This window comes from Vombatus ursinus, unplaced genomic scaffold (genome assembly GCF_900497805.2).
Source record: "Vombatus ursinus unplaced genomic scaffold, bare-nosed wombat genome assembly UNPS02014785.1, whole genome shotgun sequence".
In the NCBI taxonomy this organism is placed as follows: domain Eukaryota; kingdom Metazoa; phylum Chordata; class Mammalia; order Diprotodontia; family Vombatidae; genus Vombatus; species Vombatus ursinus.
Window position 1 is genome coordinate 1,629,605 of NW_020954563.1, and position 19,544 is coordinate 1,649,148.

Below are 19,544 nucleotides of genomic sequence, written 5' to 3' on the forward strand. Positions count from 1 at the left end.
GGCCAGCTCTGCCTTTCGAGCCCATAGACATCCTCGCCCCAGGGCGCACAGAAGAAGCTGCCTGATAGCCCTGGATAACGGGTGACGCAGTAGGGATGGCGAGGCAAATGTTTAACAACCGGCTACCTACTCACTTTTAAGTTTAATCTGCATTATTCACATTTTCTCCATCACTTTCCTAACACAACCAAACAGCAAATCAAGCCCTGATATTTGTAGCGTTTGCCATTCTCGACGTAAGCGCTCACGCTGACTTTAACAATAAGCTTCTGGAGCTAAATTTAGCCCATCCCTGGAGTAGGATCTCTGTAGAAGGGACTCAGGCGGCTGGGAAGAACTGAGCCAACAAGGCCCGGGTTCCCGAGTTTGGCTCAGCCGGCTCTGGCAGCCCGGACATTCCCCTCCTTCCCTACCCCTCCCGTCCGCCACGACAGGATGCGGACTACAATTCCCAGTAGGCGCTAGGGCAGAAGGCTCAGTTTAGGACAGACTTCTGAACTTTTCGGACAGACTAGTCAATCCCTCCAAAACCGAAACCCCCTTCCCTGCCGCGTTCCGAGGAGGCAGGAGGGGTCCGGGAGCTGGGCTGGCTCCTGAGAGAAGGGCCACGCAGGGCAGGGCTACCCTACTGCTCCGCAAGGCCCCGCCCCTTTCCGGGACAGAGTTTTCGCGCGCTTTGGCGCGGGGGGTTGTGGGAAGCCGTGGCCCCGGAGAGCCCGAGGCAGATGCGGGCGGCGTAGGCGCTGAGCGCCTGCAGCCAAAGCCCGGGGCCTCAGGCGCGATGTTTCAGGACGAGCTTTACGGCCTGGGGGCGGCCGGGGCTGGTGCCGCCCGGGAGGCGCTTCAGGCCCTTTGTCAGGAGCTGAACCTAGACGAGGGCAGCGCGGCCGAAGCCCTGGGCGACTTCATGGCCATCCGCAGCACCTACAGCCTGGAGGTGAGAGCCAGGGCTCCGAGGCCGGGTGGGGGGGGAGGCGCCCGCGCCCCCTCCCCCAAGCCCTCACGGGGCCCGCGGGCCCCCGCTCGCAGCTGCTGGCCCGGCTGCAAGGACTCGGGCTGGAGAGTCGAAATCCACCGCTGTCATCGCCCTGGGGCCCTTGGTCCTGCCGGGGGGCCGGGCACTGTCTCCCCTTACCCCCCTCCCCCCCCGTCCCATTGACAGCCCTTTAAATGCTGTAGTCGGGGCGTCAGGGCCCGCCCAGCCCAGTCCTCTTTTCTCCCAAACCTCCGCAGTGCTGTCAGCTCCTCCTGAGTGACCCTGGCTGAGTGACCCTCTTCCTGGCTGTTTCTCGCTCAGGACTCCCCCCGCCCCCGCCCCCCCCCCCCCCCCCGCTTCCTTCTAGACTCGGTTGAAGTCCTACCTGCTGCAAGAAACCTTTCCTAGGCTTCCCTCTGAGACCGCCCTCAGTTTATTCCGTATCTGTCTTGTTTGTACATAATTGTTTGCGGGTTGTCTCCCTCCGGCTCCTCACCCCACTCCCAACTCCTTGAGAGCTGGGTTTTGGTTTTTTTTTTGTCTTTATATCCTTAGCGCTTAGCACAGTGCTGGGCACATTGTAGGTGTTTAATATTAGTGGGCACATAGTAGTATGCTCGCGAATCGATTTATCTCAAGTTTCGTAGGAACATAGATTTAGGGCTGGAAGGGTCCTTAAAGACCATCTAGTCCTCTTCATTTTTACTGATACATCTAGTCCATCTGTGCTTTTTACAGATAAGAAAACGAGTCTCAAAAGAGGTATAGTGATTAGCCCAGGGCCACACAGCGAGTGAGTGTCAGAGGTGGGATTCGAACCTAGGTCTTCTTGACTCCTAAGTCTAGCGCTCTATCCACTATGCCAGGTAGCTCTTTTTTCCAAGGTTGTAATCCCCAGTTCTCTAGAAGTAATGGGACCAGATTAGAATACAGGGGAATTCACTCACCTCCCTCACTCGGATCACTATGTTTATAACTTATGGCATTAGTGTTCCTGGTTGCCACATCACACTGCAAAGTGAGAGGTTTGACCAAATGACCCGAGGTTCCTTTCAGCTATGAGTTTCCATGATTTTATGAAATTCTTTTGGGGGGGACTGGTGAATACCTTCTTTTTAAAAAGCAAGAGTGAGTTATTGGAAACTTATGTTTCAGTTTGTTGTGGACTTTAAGTCCTGTGGTTTTCTCTTATTGAATGCCTGCTTGTTTGTGGTACTGTACATACTATTCCCATTCAGTGACATATTTGTTTACTGACCAAAGACATTTAAAAAATTTTAAGTCCAGAGAAAATTTATATACATACATACATGTTTCAAGAATGCACATTTAATTCAGAAAGAACATGCAAAGTCAGTACAGAGGAACTTATGAAAGATATTAATGCCCTATGTCCATGTTCTCTATTTAGCAGAGGACAGTGCTGACTAGACAGTTACTAGATGATTTCCTGGTATATTAGAAAGGAAAATTTCCTGGTGTAGCCTTTACTGATTGCTATTATGGGTAGAGGCTCAGGGGTGCTGTAAGCACTAGCCAACAATTTAAGGGAGATGTAGTTTTTCACTCCCCTCTTAATACTGAAGGAAAGGATGTCAAATAATTTCTCTGTAAACTCAGTATTCTGAATTCAAAGTGCCTAACAATTTTCTGTAGAGGAGTTGAGTAAGTGCTTGGGTTGGAAGGGAATCCAAGTCACATGCTCTGAAAGAAGCATTGAGCATGTAGAGAATTACTTTATATAACAAGGCTGTATTTTTAGAGACCATTCTCCATTTTTTGTATCCTTAAACTTTCCCAACCAGCTCCTACTCTCTTCCATATGTAGCTTGGGGACAAAGGTTTATTGAGTGTCTGTATGCCAGGCACTATATTAAGTGCTTTTACAAATATCTCCTTTGATTTTCACAACAATCAGGTGAGGTAGGTGCTATTCTTATTCCCATTTTATATGTGAAGAAACTGAGACAGATAGAAATTAAGTGATCTACCCAGAGTCACATACCTAGTGTCTCAGGCAGGATTTGAACTCAGGTCTTCTGACTCCAGGTCCAGCATTCTATCCATTATGCCACTTAGCTTATTCACACACCCACTCTGTATTCCTTCCAGCAATCCACATACCCTTATGTCTGTATATTATGCACAACTTGGGGAGAATGTGCATGGCTGGTGGTGGCAGTAGGGCACTTGTGAAAATCTGAGACTGTGTTGTTGTTTGTAATGTATAGGGAACAATAATAATATATCTTTAGATGAATGTTTCTAAAAAGGTACATGGCTACATTATGTCTTGGAGAGTTATATTTTCATGTTCTTTAATCAATCAATCAACAAATATTTATTAAGTGCCTGCTGTGAAGTCGTCAGAAGCCAAATGACCTAGGTGTCTTATTACACACTCAGTGGTTCTGTGAGCAACATGAACTCCTCCCACCTTCTCCCTGAACCTGTCAGAATAATTCCTTTGCCAAACAGAAAAAGACTAAGAGATCTATTCCTTGTGGAACATGACTTTTCTAGTTCTCATCTCTATCTGCCTTTGTCTTATTTTTCCCAGAGTGTGTGTTGGGTAAGGAGGAAGGTGGGGAGAAAAAAGTTACCCAGAGCCTGTATCCAACCTGTCATCACTAGATTTTCTAGATAAAGGTATCACTAAGGGGATATAGTTTTGTTGTTGGTTTTGTCTTATTTTTTTTTAAATTAAATTTTATTTTCACAACTTAAGGGAGGCAAACAGTTTGTAATTTGCAACTTGTATTCTTTGAGTAAATTTATAAATTAAAATTTTGGCTACATTGTTTTTGTCTGTACAAAACTTTTTTAATTTCATGTAATCACAATATCCATTTTGCATTCTATGATCCACTTTATCTCTTGTTGGTTATAAACTCTTACTATATCCATAGATTTGACAGGTAAAATTTTCCATGCTCCCCTAATCTGCTTATGATATACATATTTATGTCTAAATCATGTATCCATTTTGAGCTTATCTTGGTACGTGGTGGGAGATAACAGTCTATGCCTATTTTCTGCCAAACTGCTTTCCCTTTTTCCCAGAAGTCTTTGACAAATAGTGAGTTGTTGCCCCCAAAGCTCGGATCTTTGATTTTACTGAACACTAGATTACCTCGGTTATTTATTGCTATGTATTGTATACCTAATCCATTCCTTGATCAACCTCTCTACTTCTTATCCAGTACCAGATTATTTTGAAAATTACTGCTTATATAGTTTGAAATCTGGTCCTTCTAGGCCTCTTTCCTTCACTTTTTTTTTGTTCCCTTGATATTTTTGACCTTTTTTTCTTCCAGATTAATTTTGTATTATTTTTTTCTAGATCTAAAAAAGAATTCTTTGGTAGTTTGATTGGTATGGCACTGAATAAATTTAAGTTAGGTAGAAGTGTCATTTTTATTATATTGGCTTGGCCTGCCCATGAGAATTAATATTCTTCTAGTTGTTTAGATTTGTCTTTATTTGTATGAAGTGTTTTGTAATTGTGTTCATTGAGTTACTGGGTTTGTTTTGTCTTGTAGACTCTCAAGTATTTTATATTATATGCAGTTATTTTAAATGGAATTCCTCTTTCTAACTCTTCCTACAGTGTTTTGTTGGGTAATATATAGAAATACTGATGATTTATGTAGGTTGTGAGGTTTAATTTTTATAAAATAATGGAATGGTGCTTTTGAAAATAGCATAGCTGCAAAAATATCTATTTTACTATTTGCCTCTTGCTTAACAGGGAGAAGTTGTACATTGGTTGGCATGTGCATTATATGTTGCATGCCGTAAAAGTATTATTCCTACAGTTGGAAAGGGCATCATGGAAGGAAATTGTGTATCACTGACCAGAATACTACGTTCAGCCAAACTGAGGTAAAACATTTTCCTTTAGATTTTTCATTTTGAAAAAAGTATTAACCTTACTATTGAATTTGTATTTTCTTTAAACCACCTGGTTCCAATCAAGACATGCTAACTTTGTTTCTACTCCAAAATCTAGACTTTCTGTACTCTTTTGCCAGCGTTCACATCTTCTCTTGTCCTCAGATTCCTGACCTCACTTAGCCCACAGCCCCGTAGCTTAAGACTTTCCTAGCCTTAGGTTTAATGAGCTTCAACTTCGATCCCATTTCTTCCTACTTCTTCCAGGACCTTGCTTAATCAATCCTTCTCTTTCTCTCATGTATCTTCAGCTTTTCTCTTCCCTGGTGCCTTCTCATTTAACTATGAACATGTTCAGGTCTCACCAGTCCTCCACCTGAACTTCTTTTAACCCCTTGATCTCTATCATACTATCTCTTTCCTCCTCTTCCCTGCTAACTACTTGAAAAAAAATTAGTCTGTAGCTGCTGAATTTTCTCACCACCTACTCTCCAACTCCTTGCAATCATTCATCCTCATCTTTCTATTGAAACAGCTCTCAAAGATTATTGGTAACCTCCCATTTTCTAAAACTAATGGCTTTTTCTAGTCTTCATCTTCTTTTACTTCTATACTATTAATTGTTTCTCTTTGATAGTCTTCTCTTGGCTACCATGACATCACACACCCTCTTCCTAGTGACTCCTTGGTTTTTTGTTAGTTCCTCTTCCTTACTGTTCAGAGTGAGTATTATTCCCAAGGTTTTGACCTCAGCCCTCTTTTCTTATGTCTCTAAAGTCTCTGCCTCATCAGTATCATCCACTCACATAGTATCAACTATTACATCTACTTAGTATCAGGGGAGCACAGGTTTTGACCTGGAAGGTACCATATAGACCATCTAATCCAACCATCTCATTTTATATATGAGGAAAATGAGACCCTGAGAGGTTAAGTGATTTTCCCAGGGTCACACAGCTATTATGTATTAGAATCAGGATTTGAACTCAGATCTTCTTGACTTCAACTTCAGCATTCTGTGTATTACTCCATGCTGCCTCTTGGATGGACAACTCACAAATCTCTGTGTCTGACCTTTATTTCTATTCTGAGTCCCAAACCCACGTTTCCAACTGCCAGGGAGACATTTCCAACTACCTTGTTAGTAACTCAAACCAAACATATCCAAAATCACACTTTCTATCCTTTCCCAAAACCTGACATGTATACTTTTGGATTCTGTTAATCATTCATGTAATCACATGTTTGAAACATTTGACTTTTCCTTCTCTCTTTCCCATACCTAAGCAGGTGTTGACTCTACTTCAGAAATATCTCTTGAATCTATTCTTTCTGTATTCCCTTTACCACCACCCAGTACAGGCCCTGATTTTCACCTGCCTGGGCTGTTGTAGTAGCTTGGCTCTCTTCCCTCCAATCCATACTTTATAGAGTTGCCAGACTAATTTTTCTTATACATAAATTTAGTATCGCTCCTGCTCAAAAGCCTTGGATTCAATTCAACATTTATTAAGCAGTTACTGTGTGCTAGGTATCTGAGATAAAAAGACAAAAAAGAAACCAGCCCCTGCTCTCAAGCAGTTTATGTCCTACTAGAAGACACATGTCCACAAATAGAAAGATAATTTGAGGAGCAAAAGCATATTAACAGCTGTGAGGTGGGTAGGGCATTGATGAGCTCAGCTTGACAGGGTAGAGCAGATGTGAGGTGAGACTTGAAGGAAGCAAAGGATTCTGGGTGTGAGATAGTACATTCTGGGAGAGGGGAGGAGTGGCCTTTGTGGAGGTGAGGGATGAGGGGGTTGAGTCTGGGAACTGACTAACCATTAAGGCTGGACTCTGTTGCTTCTGTGAGGAAGTAGTATGGAGTAAAGCTGAAAAGACAGGTTATAGATGGCTTTACAGCTCAGGCTAAGGAGTTTTGTATTTTATTGTAGAGGTAATAAGAAGTCACTGAAGGCTTTTGAATAAGGAAGCAATGCAGTCAGCCTTTTGCCTCAGATGATTCTGGTAGCTGTGTGGAGGATGGATTGAAGAGAGGAGAGACTCCCTATTACATCCTAAATAAAACCCAAACTCTTGAACCTAGCATTTAAGACCTTCCATAAGCTGTTGCTGCTTGACCTTTTGTTTTTTTGAGGCAGTCCAGGTTAAGTGACTTGCCCAGGGTCACACAGTTAGTAAGTGTCAAGTTTCTGATTTTTTTTTTTTTGATTGGTCTTAGTTGGTTTAAGAAGCTTCTGGTGTGCAGCTCCCAGTACCATTGCAGGCTGCCACTTGCTTTGCAATTTATAATCTTACAGAGTTAGGTAGGTTACAGAGGCACAGAGAGGTAGGTTAAATAGTCTATCCAGGGTCACACAACTGGCATGTGCCAGAGGTAGGATTTGAGGCCAAGCCGTCTGACCCTGAGCCACCTGTTCTTTCAAAGCTCATCCCTACCATGTGCTATCCTCTATATATGTCTTTCCATTTTTGTACTTTGTTGTTGTTGTTGTTGTTGTTGTCAGGCAGTGGGGTTAAGTGACTTGCCCAGGCTCACACAGCTAGTAAGTGTCAAGTGTCTGAGGCTGGATTTGAACTCAGGTCCTCCTGACTCCAGGGCTAGTGCTCTATCCACTGTGCCACCTAGCTGCCCCGCCCCCCTTTTGTACTTTTGATCATGCTATTTTCCAGGCCTGAAAACTCCCATCTCTGTCTATTGAACTCCTACTTATTCTTCATCACTCAATTCAAATATCACCTTTCCATGAAGCCTTTCCTGATTCTTCTGTACCCAAATTATATATGATTGTTCCTTCTTTCATCTACATTGTATTGTAGTTATTTTGTATCTCTTATTATCCCTCTTCCTGTCAGCCCCCATCAGAACAAGGACCCTCTTTTTCATAGGTCTTAGTATCTCTTCTGGTGCAATACTTTGTACCTTGCTGGCAATTTACAAATGCTTATTGAATAAATGAATGAACACATGGAATAATATAAGAATATAACATAAAAAAAGAGAAAGAACAGTTAAGATTTGAGAAAGTGCTATATAGTTCCATTTATCCATTAGGAGGTTATCCAGAGGATTATTATTATCCAATTATTGAGGATTAACAGAATCATTCTAACTTATTTTTGATCCCATATCTTCCCATATGGCCTAATTACCTTAGTTATATTGTTAGATTCGTGCATGCTTATTGTCCCTGACTCTGGTGTAGGAGAAAAAATAAACCTTATTAAAGTCTTCTATTTAATTTCTGTTACCAATCAAATAGAATCTTGTAGAGACGAGGGAGCTAGAGGGAAGTATGTAACTTGGTGATAGAAGGAGGGAAGCATGTTTTTTTCCCAACACTGAAGACCAGAGCCCTTTCCTAGCCCTAAATGTTTTCTTATTGCAATGTCTTAACTGTTAGAAGAATTTCATACTTTTTTTTTGTAGGTACCTAAAAGTATGTGTGTTCAAATTTTAAAAATTATCTGTGTCAGTACTTTCTTCCATTACTATAAATGATAAACATATGTAAATTTCCCAGTGGAGGGAGAAAGTTGAAGGAGACTATGTGTAACTAAACTTATATATATTATGATCTATTCCCAAAATCTGTCTCTCTATATATTGACAGGAGTTTTCCCTATTCAAATTTAGTCAAACCCAGAACCAGTAAAAACTTTTATAGATAATTTTCACTCTTTTTTTTTTTCTGGCTAGGCAATGGAGTTAAGTGACTTGCCCAGGGTCACACAACTACTAACATTAAAAATAATTATTACTTCATTTATGTTCTAAGTTTTTTCCCCCCTTGGAACTGTTGGAGAGGATGAGTTTTCAAACAGTTTGCTTCTTTAACACCAAGGGATAGATATTCTTTCTTGTACAGATGACATCCCATTGCAGGACATACCATTAAAAAGAAAAGTTTATGTAAAAAGGCAATGTGAAATTGTAACTGATAACCAACTTAATGTTGTTGGTTGGATCTAGTTACAAAAATGTCCTATGATAGTCATGTGTAACTAATTCTCTCTTTGATCTTTATGTAACATTGACTTTCTAGGGGAAAATACCTGTTTTGTAGTGGTTATACAATAGAGTAGGAGAGAAAAGAAAAGCTAAGCTTTAACTGAACTTGTCAAAGTTAATTTTGTTCTGCTAACACTGAAAAAATCTTTCTTTGAAAATCAGGAAGGAAACAAGTATTTATTAAGCACCTACTATGTACCAGGCACTGTGCTAAAGATTCTATAAATATTATCTCATTTTCCTCATAATCCTGTGCAAGTAAACTGAGGCAGACAGGGTAAGTGACTTGTTCAGGCTCACACACCTAGTAAGTGTCTGAGGTCAGATTTGACCTTCCAGATTGCAGTCCTAGCACACAATCGACTGCATCAAATATCTGTCTCTAAATCAGCTATCCCTCCTGACTTCCTTATTTCTCTCTGAGGCTTGAAACCTCAAGGAGACAACCCTGCAAATTTTTTCATCTATGTCTAGGCAGTCATCAAGCCTTGTTGATTCTTTCCATGTAATGTCTATTGAATTCATTAATTTCTTCTTATTCCCACTTCTATTAGCCACCACCTTAAGCCAGGTTCGAATGCCTCACACCTGGATGATTATGATAGTCTACCAATTGATTTCTATTTCAGCTCACCGTCTCCAATTCATCCTACATACTTTTGCCATATCAGTCTTTCTAGCCCACCTTAAAACTCTTTTTTTTTTTTTTTTGAAATCCTGTAAGGCTCCCTACTACTCACAGGGTAAAACACAAGCTCCTTTACCTAACATTTAAATGCTTCTGCAGGCTGACTGCTACCTACTTCATCAATTTTATATTCTGCTATAGAAAACTTTCATTCTAAACAAACTAGCCTGTCTACTCATTGCTCTATGGATATGCCTATGTATTCCTGGTTTTTGTTTATGCCATTCTCCTGCCTGGAATTCCTTCTTCCTCTCAATTTATCTCAGTCTTTCTTTGCAATTAAGAGCAGTTTCAAGTCAAACCTGAAGTCTGAAAGCTTCCCCAAATGTCTCAGCTTTCAATGATTATTCCCTCTTTTGAACCACTGGATATGAAGTCCATTTCTACTACTTATTACCTGTGATTTTGGTCAAGACTTTTCACCTTTCTGAGTATCACCTTTCTCATGTGTAAAATAAGGAATCTGGGCAGAAGATCTCTGAGGTCGTTTCTAATTCTAAATCTATAAGCCTATGAATTCCTCTCATTGTTTCTTACTACAGATATTCCAAGTAGCCCATGTAAAAGTACATAACTAGACTACACCCATCAAACAAATAAACCATGCCAAAAAATCTAGACACTTAGAAAAAGGGGGTGGAAGTGGTATGTGCATGACACCTTCCCCTAATAGTAGATTCAGAATAATTCAACGATGCCAAATGTCTTCTAGCCCACCAGCATTTTTAAAAATTCTAAACTTAGTAATCTTCAACCAAATAAACATTCAAATAAAGCAAAATGAAGCAAAAAACTCTAAACTACAAATTATTTACAATTTATTTTTAAAATTTTATATTCACTTTAAGGGCAGCTAGGTGGCGCAGTGGATAGAGCACCAGCCCTGGAGTCAGGAGAACCCGAGTTCAAATTTGCCCTCAGACACATAACACTTACTATCTGTGTGACTCCGGGCAAGTCACTTAACCCCAACTGCCTCACCAAAAAAAAATTATATTTACTTTAACAAAATAATAATATTATTTGTTTCCATTTCTTTTTCTGATCTTTTCCTTCTGTGTTTTTTTTTTTCATCTTTTGTTGCAGTTGTTTTTTAATTTACTTGCAAAATTTCCTCTCTAGGCCCTATACCTGGGAATTAAATTTATCATAGTGTATTCATTTTAACACATCTGTAATTTGTAAGTGAAAATGATGCCGTTAGGGGCAGAGCCAAGATGGCAGTGTATAGGCAGCAACCCAGCTGAACTCTCCCAACATTACCCTCCGAACAACTTTAAAATAACTCCTCAGATCAGATTTTGGAGTGGCAGAGACAACAAAAGGTCAGAGTGAGACGTTTTTCCAGCCTAAGACAACTTAGGAGGTTGGCAGGAGAAGTCTGTGACACTGGGGTGGGAGCTGGCCTGGAGCATGGCGCAGTAACAGTGGTGACAGCAGCAGCAGTTGCTTTGGGAGCTTTTAGCCAAGAGACAGGAAAGGAGTCAGATAACTGGTTGGAAAGAGATTACAGGTGACCCTTGGTTGATACTGGATACAGCTGGCACTGATTGGCAGCTCTATTGACCATAAGCAGTTTTGGGTCACAGTTCCAGGGTAGAGAGGAGCACTAGCACCTGTGACTGCAAGGGAGCAGGGGCCCTTCCTGGGTAAAGACCAGATCACAGACTAGGAGAGCAGTCACCACACCTCTCCCTGGGCAACACCACCTTGGAAGCACTAAAAACTTGCAGACCTGCAGAAGTAGCTGTGAAAACAGTATGAAAAAGCCTGAAGCTTGGGAGAGTGCCTCCTTACTCTCTGGTGAACAGAGCCCAACTTTAATAAAAAGTTCAAAGTCAAGAAATAGGCTGGAAAAATTTGCGAATGACAACAACAAAAAAAGAATTTGACCATAAAAAATTACTACAGTGGCAGGGAAGAACAAGACATAAACTCAGAAGACAACAGTGTGAAAACAGTTAAAAGCAAAGCCTCAGAGAAAAATGCTAATGGATCCAAGCCCAACAAGAATTCCTGGAAGAGTTAAAGAAAGAGATAAGAGTAGTAGAGGAAAAATTGGGAAAAGAAATGAGTGATGCAGGAAAATTATGAAAAGAGAATTAACAGCCTGGTAAAAGAGACACAAGCCTTTCTGGCTCTTTGATTGCTATGATGTAAAGAAATCTGTGATGAAGGGCAGTAAAAAAAAGAAGCAAGTCTCAAATTTACCCTGGATTGTACCCATCCTATGGAAGATGGAATTATAGATGCAGCTAATTTCAAGCAGTTTTTACCAAGAACAAATCAAAGTGAACAGAAAGGCTGGCAACCTTGGTGGCGGAGTTGTAACCATTGAGAGAAGCAAGAGTAAGATAACAGTGACGTCAGAGGTGCCATTTTCTAAAAAGTATTTGAAGCATCTGACAAAGAAATAGTTAAAGAAGAACAATCTTCAGGATTGGCTCTGGCTGGTGGCCAATAGCAAGGAGAATTACAAATTACAAAGTACTTCCAGATCAACCAAGAAGAAGAGGAGTCGGATTAAACCCTTTTGGGACTGGAAATATTTTGTATGTGATCTTGAATAAAACTTGAGCTTAAAAAAAAAAGAGAGAGAGCCACACACACACACACACACACACACACACAAAATACTGAAGAAAATAATACCTTAAAAAACAGAATTGGCCAAATGGTAAAAGAGGTATAAAAATTCAATGAAGAAAAGAACTCCTTTAAAAGCAGAATAGGTCCAATGGAAAAGGAGGTACAAAAATCACTGAAGAAGTCAAAAGAACGAAAAAAATAGAAGAGAATAGGAAACATCTCATCAGGAAAACAACCTATCTGGAGAACAGATCAAGGAGAAATAATATAAGAATTGTTGGACTGCATGAAAATTCTGATTAAAAAATATTGATATAATATTACAAGAAATTATCAAGGAAAATTGATGAAGTTTGAGAACAAGAAGGCAAAGCAGAAATAGAAGAAATCCACCAATTACCACCTGAAGGAGAACCCAGGAATATCATAGCTAAGTTTCAAAACTCCCAGGTTAAGGAGAAAATATTAAGAGCAACAAGAAAAAAAAATTTAAATATCATGGAGTTACAATAAGGATTACATAAGACCTAGCGGCTAGTGAAGCAAAAGAGCTGGGTTTACAACCAAGGGTAACTTACTCAGCAAAGTTAAGTATCATCCTGAATGAAAAAAATAAAAGGACATTTAATCAACTGAAAGAATTTCAGGTATTTGTGACAAAAACAGAACTTAAGGGAAAATTCAACATATAACATCCAGGAGAAATATAAAGTAAACATTAAGGACCAATTAAAAGGGACTGAGTAAGGTCAAATCATTTACTTCTTCTGAGTATGAAGGGGTGCTTCTAAAAAAAAACTAAGGAGAGATAAAAAGGAGCAATTTTCTCATACAAATGAGGCAAAAAAGGAAAAATTGATACCGAAGAAGCTAGTAGGGGAAGAGGGCAGATAGTGCTGAAACCTTATTCTCATCAGGAAGGCATTAAATAGGGAACAACATATATATCTAGAAGGGTATAAAAGTCTTCTAAATTAAGAAAGAAATAAGAGAGCAAAGGGATAAGGTAAGGGGAGAGGATAAGGGAGGAATTATTGGAGGGGTGGGTAGGTTAAGGAATAAGAGGGCAAGGTAGTGGGTAGAAGTAAAGTAGAGGACTGAAGAGAGATAGGACTAGGATGAGAAGGATAGTGAGGAAAATAGGAAGAAAATGTGCAACAAGTAATTATAGCTTAGAATGTGAATGGAATGAATTTACCCATAAAATGGAAGCAGCAGATTAAAATTTTGAATTCAACAATATGTTGATTTCAGGAAATGCTATAAAAATATAAATGAGAGATACATACAAACATAAAATACAGGTCAGGAGTAGAATTTATTATATAAAAAAAGCAGAGGTAGTAATCATGATGTCAGACAAAGTTAAAGCTAAAATAAATTTACCCAAAAGGGAAAAAAATAGGGAAACTATACTATGTGTCAGCCATATTATTCAGTATTGTTTTAGACCATTTAAAATAACTAGACATTATAAAATACATGAGAGTATACCTGCCAAAAACAGACATGGGACTATATGAATATAAACATAAAACACTTTTTATGCAAATAAAATTAGATCTAAATAACTAAAGTAATATTTATTGTTCATGGTTAGGTAAAGCCAATATAACAAAAAAATGACAGTTTTACCCAGCTTATCTATTTATGTAATTCCATCCAATTAAATTACTAAAAAATTATCTTACTGAGTTAGAAAAAACAAAAAGTTTATTTTTTTCTTTTTTTTATTGGGGGAGGGCATTAAAATTTATTTTTAAAATTTATTTTGATTTATCAGCAATCAATTCCATAAGCTTTTGAGTTTTAAATTTTTCTCCCCCTCCCTCCCCAAGAGGGGTGCAATCTGATATAGGCTATACATATACATTCCTATTAAACATATTTTCACATTAGTCATGTTGTAAGAAAGAATTAGAACCAATAGGAGGAACCACCAGAGAGAGAAAACAGAACAAAACAGAAGAAAAAAAATAGCAAATAGTATGCTTCGATCTGCATTCAAATTCCATATTCTTTCTTTGGATGTGGATAGCATTTTCCATCATGAGACCTTTGGAGATGTCTTAGATTCTTGCATTGCTGAGAAGGTCTAAGTGTGTCAATGTTAGTCATCATACAACATGGCTGTTACTGTGTCAATGTTCTCCTGGTTCTGCTCACTTCACTCATCATCAGTCCATGTAAGTCTTTCCAGGTTTTTCTGAAATCTGCCTGCTCATCATTTCTTATAGCACAATAGTATTCCATTACATTCATATACCACAACTTGTTCAGCCATTCCCCAATTGATAGGCATTCCCTCAATTTCCAGTTCTTCACCACCGCATAAAGAGGTGCTATAAATATTTTTGTACATGTGGGTCTTCTCCCATTTTTATGATCTCTTTGGGATACAGTCCTAGAAATGCTGTAAAATGCATTTTAAAAACAGTAACAACAACCTAGGAAAGAATTGAAAGCTTTTAGAAAGACTTTGTGTATGTTTTGTTTGTTTATTTGTTTTTCCTGTTAGGCAGTGGGGTTAAGTGACTTGCCCAGGGGACTTTGTGTATGTTTAATAAGAGCTAAAGTAGGGCAGAACACTGGGCCTGGGGTCCAGGAGACCTCAATTCAAATCTAGCCTGAGATACTTACTACCTGTGTAACCCTGGGCAATCACTTAACCTCTGTCTGCCTTAGTTTTCTCAACTCTTAAATGGGGACAATAATAGTGTTGAGGTATAGAGGTTCAGGGGTACTGGGACCCCAAAATCACGACACATGGATTCTGCCCGAATGAATTCAGCCCAAGCCTTCTTTCAACCAAAGACAAGGTTTATCAAAGATCTGCCATATTGGCCAGACTGTTAAGGAACGTGAACATTTCTGAGATATTGGCCAGGTTCTTAGGAACCTGAGCAACAAAAAAGTTAATTTACAAGGACCAAAGGTCAGGAGCTTCAAGGACACCAGGGGGAAAAAAGATCTAAAGGAAGCAGATCCAGTAATATCAGACTTTAAACCATATTACAAGGTGAGAGCATTGTTGAAGTGTAAAATGGATAATTTTGATTATTTCAAATTAAAATTTTCTTGTATAAATAAAATGTATGCAGCTAAGAATAGAAGGAATGCAGAAAATTGGGGAGGGGGAAACTTTCGTAGACATTCTCTCAGATAAACGGGATTGGGTTGAATTATTGCTGTGGTGTAGGAAATGATGAGCTGATTGATTTAGGAGAGTATGGCAAGATTTGGACACATGAAAGAAGATTCTATCCACCTTTAGAAAAACAGATGACAAGTAGAAATAAGCATCGTATGGTCTTAAATATATGGGTACAAGTGTATATGTGTATATATGTATATGTTTATAGATGTCTATGTGTGTATATATATGTGTGTATGTGTATTTGTGTATCTTCACTTAATTGTAGCCTTTTTTGGGAGGGGGAGAGGAAAAAATAAAGTAAAAAGTACACCGTAGAGAACAAAAGAAAACCTATAAGGATGCAAAGAAAAGCTAGAAAGCTTTGAAAACAGTGTGTAGTATTTATTATATAGGTTTTCTTGAAATGGAAATTTATTGCTTTATATTGAATCCTATCTTATGTTCTGCTGTGTATATGACATTTTTTTCTTTTCTCATTTTGTACTTATGTTTGAATTTTAAAACTTAAAAAAGTCACTGAAGAAAAGAATTCCTTAAAATTTGAATTCGGCAGGTGGAAGATAATAACTCCATGAGACATCAAGAAACAATAAAACAAAGTCAAAAGAGTGAAAAAATGGAAGAAAATGTTATATATCTTATTAGAAAAACAACTGACCTGGAAAATAGATTGAGGAGAAATAACTTCAGAATTATTAGATTACCTGAAAGCCATGATTAAAAAAAAGTCTGGGCATCATATCTCAAGAAATTATCAAGGAAAACTGCTCCAATATCTTAAATCCAGATGGTAAAACAGAAATGGAAAGAATCCACTGGTAGCTTCCAAAATGATAACTCCTGGGAATATTATAGCCAAATTCCAGAGCTTCCAGGTCAAAGAGAAAAGACTGCAAGCAGCTGGAAAGAAACCATTCAAATATTGTGGAGCCACAAAAGGTTTAGTAGCTTTCATGTTAAAGGAGCAGAGGGTTTGAAATATGATATTCCAGAAAGCAAAAGAGCTAGGATTACAACCAAGAATAAATAACCTACCCAGAAAAACTGAGTACTGTATAATCCTTTGGAGTGGAAAATGGCTATTTAATGAAACAGAGCACTTTCAAGCGTTCTTGATGAAAAGAGGATGGATTAAGGGAGGTAGTGGTCAGAAGCAAAACATATTTTTGAGGAGGACAAGATAAAAAGAGAGAGAGAAAAGGAAAAACAGAAGAAAATGAGATAGAGGGAAATACATAGTAGTCATAACTGTGAATGGGAAATGGATAGCAGAATGGATTAAAAACCAGAATCCAACAATATATTGTTTATAAGAGATGCACTTGAAACAGAAACACACACACAGAGTTAAAATAAAGGGCTGGAGTAGAATCTAATATGCTTCAATTGAAGTAAAAGAGGGCTGGGGTAGCAATCATGATCTCAGACAAAGCAAAAGCAAAAATAGGCCTAAATAAAAGAGATAATCAGGGGAACTACATTTTGCTATAAAGTACATAGGGAGTGATATAAAAAAATTTTACAGCAAGTTTCTCTGATAACAGCCTTATCTCTCAAATATGTAGAAAACGTAGTCAAATTTATAAAAATATGAGCCATTCCCCAATTGATAAATGGTCAAAAGATAAGAACAGGCAGTTTTCAGAAGAAGAAATCAAAGCTGTCTATAGTCATAATGAAAAAAATGCTCTAAAAAGGACCTGTATGTACAAAAATATTTATAGCAGCTTTCCTTGTGGTGGCAAAGAATTGAAAATGGAGAAAATGCCCATTATTTAGGAAATGGCTGAACAAGTTGTGGCATATGATTGTGATGGAGTATTATTGTATTATGAAAAATGACAAAGAGTATGGTTTCAGAAAAAGCATGATGGCAAGACCTATATGAATTGATGCAAGGTGAAGTAAGAAGAACCAGGAGATCATTGTGCACCATTGCACAGCAATATTGTAACAATGATCGACTGTGAAAGGCTACTCTAATCAATACAGTGATCCAAGACAGCTCTAAGATGTCCATGTGTACTGTGAGCTGCATTTCATTGTAGGGAAATGGAGTGTTGCCTCTTTCCTCTTTAGGTTCTGAATCTTATTGAATTGTATTGCTATATAGGAAGAAGCATTGTATTCTGTAGAATAATATACCACAACAGTTAAATTATATCTTGATCCATTTATGATTCTGTGCTGGATATTCTACAATCTAAGGCAAACAGCATGGATGTACAAACAAACTAAGAATATACCACCAGCATAGCAAGCCAGTGAAGCCAGTTAGTCTATTCTTGTATCCTGCTTATACTCTGAGTCCATTCCTCTGTCTCTTGGCAGATTCCCAACCTCATTCCCCATCTATGATCTTCAACCTGTCTACTGGGGCATTCCTTGTTCTGACAAACATGCTTAAAGTCTACCCCCATCCTTAAAAGACATTCACATCCCTTCAGGCTATCATCCTATATCTCTTCTCCTTTTCACAGCCAAACACTTTTTAAAAACTGTCACACAGGTTGCCCTCACTTCTTCCTTTCCTTCTCAGTCTTTTGTAGTCTGGCTTCCAATCTCATCACTCAATTGAAACTGCTCTCTTCAAAGTCACAAGTAGTCTCTTACTTGCCAAACTTAATGGCTTTTTCTCATATTTCATCCCTCCTGACTTCTCAGCAGAATTTGACACCCTTGATTACCTTCTCTCCTTGGATACTCTCTCCTCTCTGAGTTTTCATGACACTGCTCTCAGTTCTCTTCCTGCTTGGCTAGCTGCTCCTTTTCAGTCGACTTTACTGTATCCAGGTCCTACTCTCTAACTGTGAGTGTATCCCAAGGCTCTTTCCTGGGTCTTTTTTTCTTCTCTTATGGTCTCATCAGCTCTCTCAGGCTCAGTTATCATCTCTATGGTTACCTTGGAACACACTCCCTCCTCATCTTTTTATTACTGAGTTTTTCACTTTCTTTGAGACACAGCTGAAGCACAACCTCCCACAGTCTTTCCTGACACTAACTGCTCTTATCCTTTCTCCTTCACCTACTATTTATTTTGTAATATTCTACACATATCAGTCAATAAACATTTATTTATATTTATTTTAAAATTTATTTATGTTTAGTCTTTATATACTTTTGTATGTACATGATTTCTCCCCTGAGAGAATATAAGCTTCTTTAGAGCAGGGATTGTTTCATTTTTTTGGTGTTTGTATCCCCAGTGCCTGGCACATAGTTGGGAATTAATATATGCTTGTTGATTGATAAATTCTTTTTTAATGTAGATGACTTCCAGCTTCTATATATCCAGCCTGTCTCTTTTGTGACTTTAGTCCCATATTAGTTAGTCCCAGTCTAACTGCTTGTTAGACATTTCCAACTTGAACTCAACATTTCCAAAACAAAACTCATTATCTTTCCCCCCAGTCCCTCCCTACTTTTTTTAAATTAACATCATCTATTTCTTCTCCCTCCCAGATAGGAAAAAAAAACCTATAATAAATATTCACAGTTAAAGTAAAACAAATTTCTGAATTAGTCATGCCTCAAAATTTAGGTCTGTTCCTGCATATTGAATGCATCAGGAAGTAGGTAGTATGCTTCATCATTTATCCTCTGGAGTTATGGTTAATCATTGCCATGATCAGAGTTGCTTTAACTTGCATTTCACTAATTATTAATGATTTGGAGCATTTATTCACATGAATAAATTGGCCAGTGATAGCTTGGATTTCTTCCTTTGAAAACTGCCTATTCATATCCTTTGACTGTTTATCAGGGGAATTGCTCTTATTCTTATAAATTTGAATCAATTCCTTATATATCTTGGCAATGAGAGTAACTTGCTGCCAAGACTTTTCCTAGTCAGCTGTTTCCCTTCTAATTTTAGCTTCTTTGGTATTGTTTATGCACAATCTTTTAAATTCATACTGTATAATTGAACTTGTACATTTTATTTTCTATGATCCTCTCTATCCTTTGTTTTGTCATGAACTCCTCTTTCATCCAAAGGGAAAATCCTTCCTTGTTCCTCTAATTTAATGTGACATTTTATATCTATGTCACATATCCATTTGGAGCAAATCTTGGCATGTAGCATAAGGTTTTGGTCTAAACTTAGTTTCTGTCATACTTATTTCCAGCTTCCTCGTAAGTTTGTGTCAAATAATGAATCATTTTCCCAGTAACAGAGGTCTCTTAAAACACACCCTTCTCCCTAACTTTCTTCTCTCCATTGAGG

General features: G+C 38.6%; 1 protein-coding gene across 1 annotated transcript in view; it reads left to right on the forward strand.

Annotated features, from left to right (window-relative positions):
- Positions 1-742: 742 nt before the first annotated feature.
- Positions 743-19,544, forward strand: part of RBL1 (RB transcriptional corepressor like 1) — a 68,956-nt gene continuing 50,154 nt past the window's right edge. Inside the window, exons 1-2 of the mRNA XM_027867116.1 lie at positions 743-937; positions 4,728-4,861. Of these exons, the coding sequence (XP_027722917.1) occupies positions 782-937; positions 4,728-4,861 (290 nt within the window). The 5' untranslated portion in view covers positions 743-781. The remainder of the gene's footprint in view (positions 938-4,727; positions 4,862-19,544) is intronic.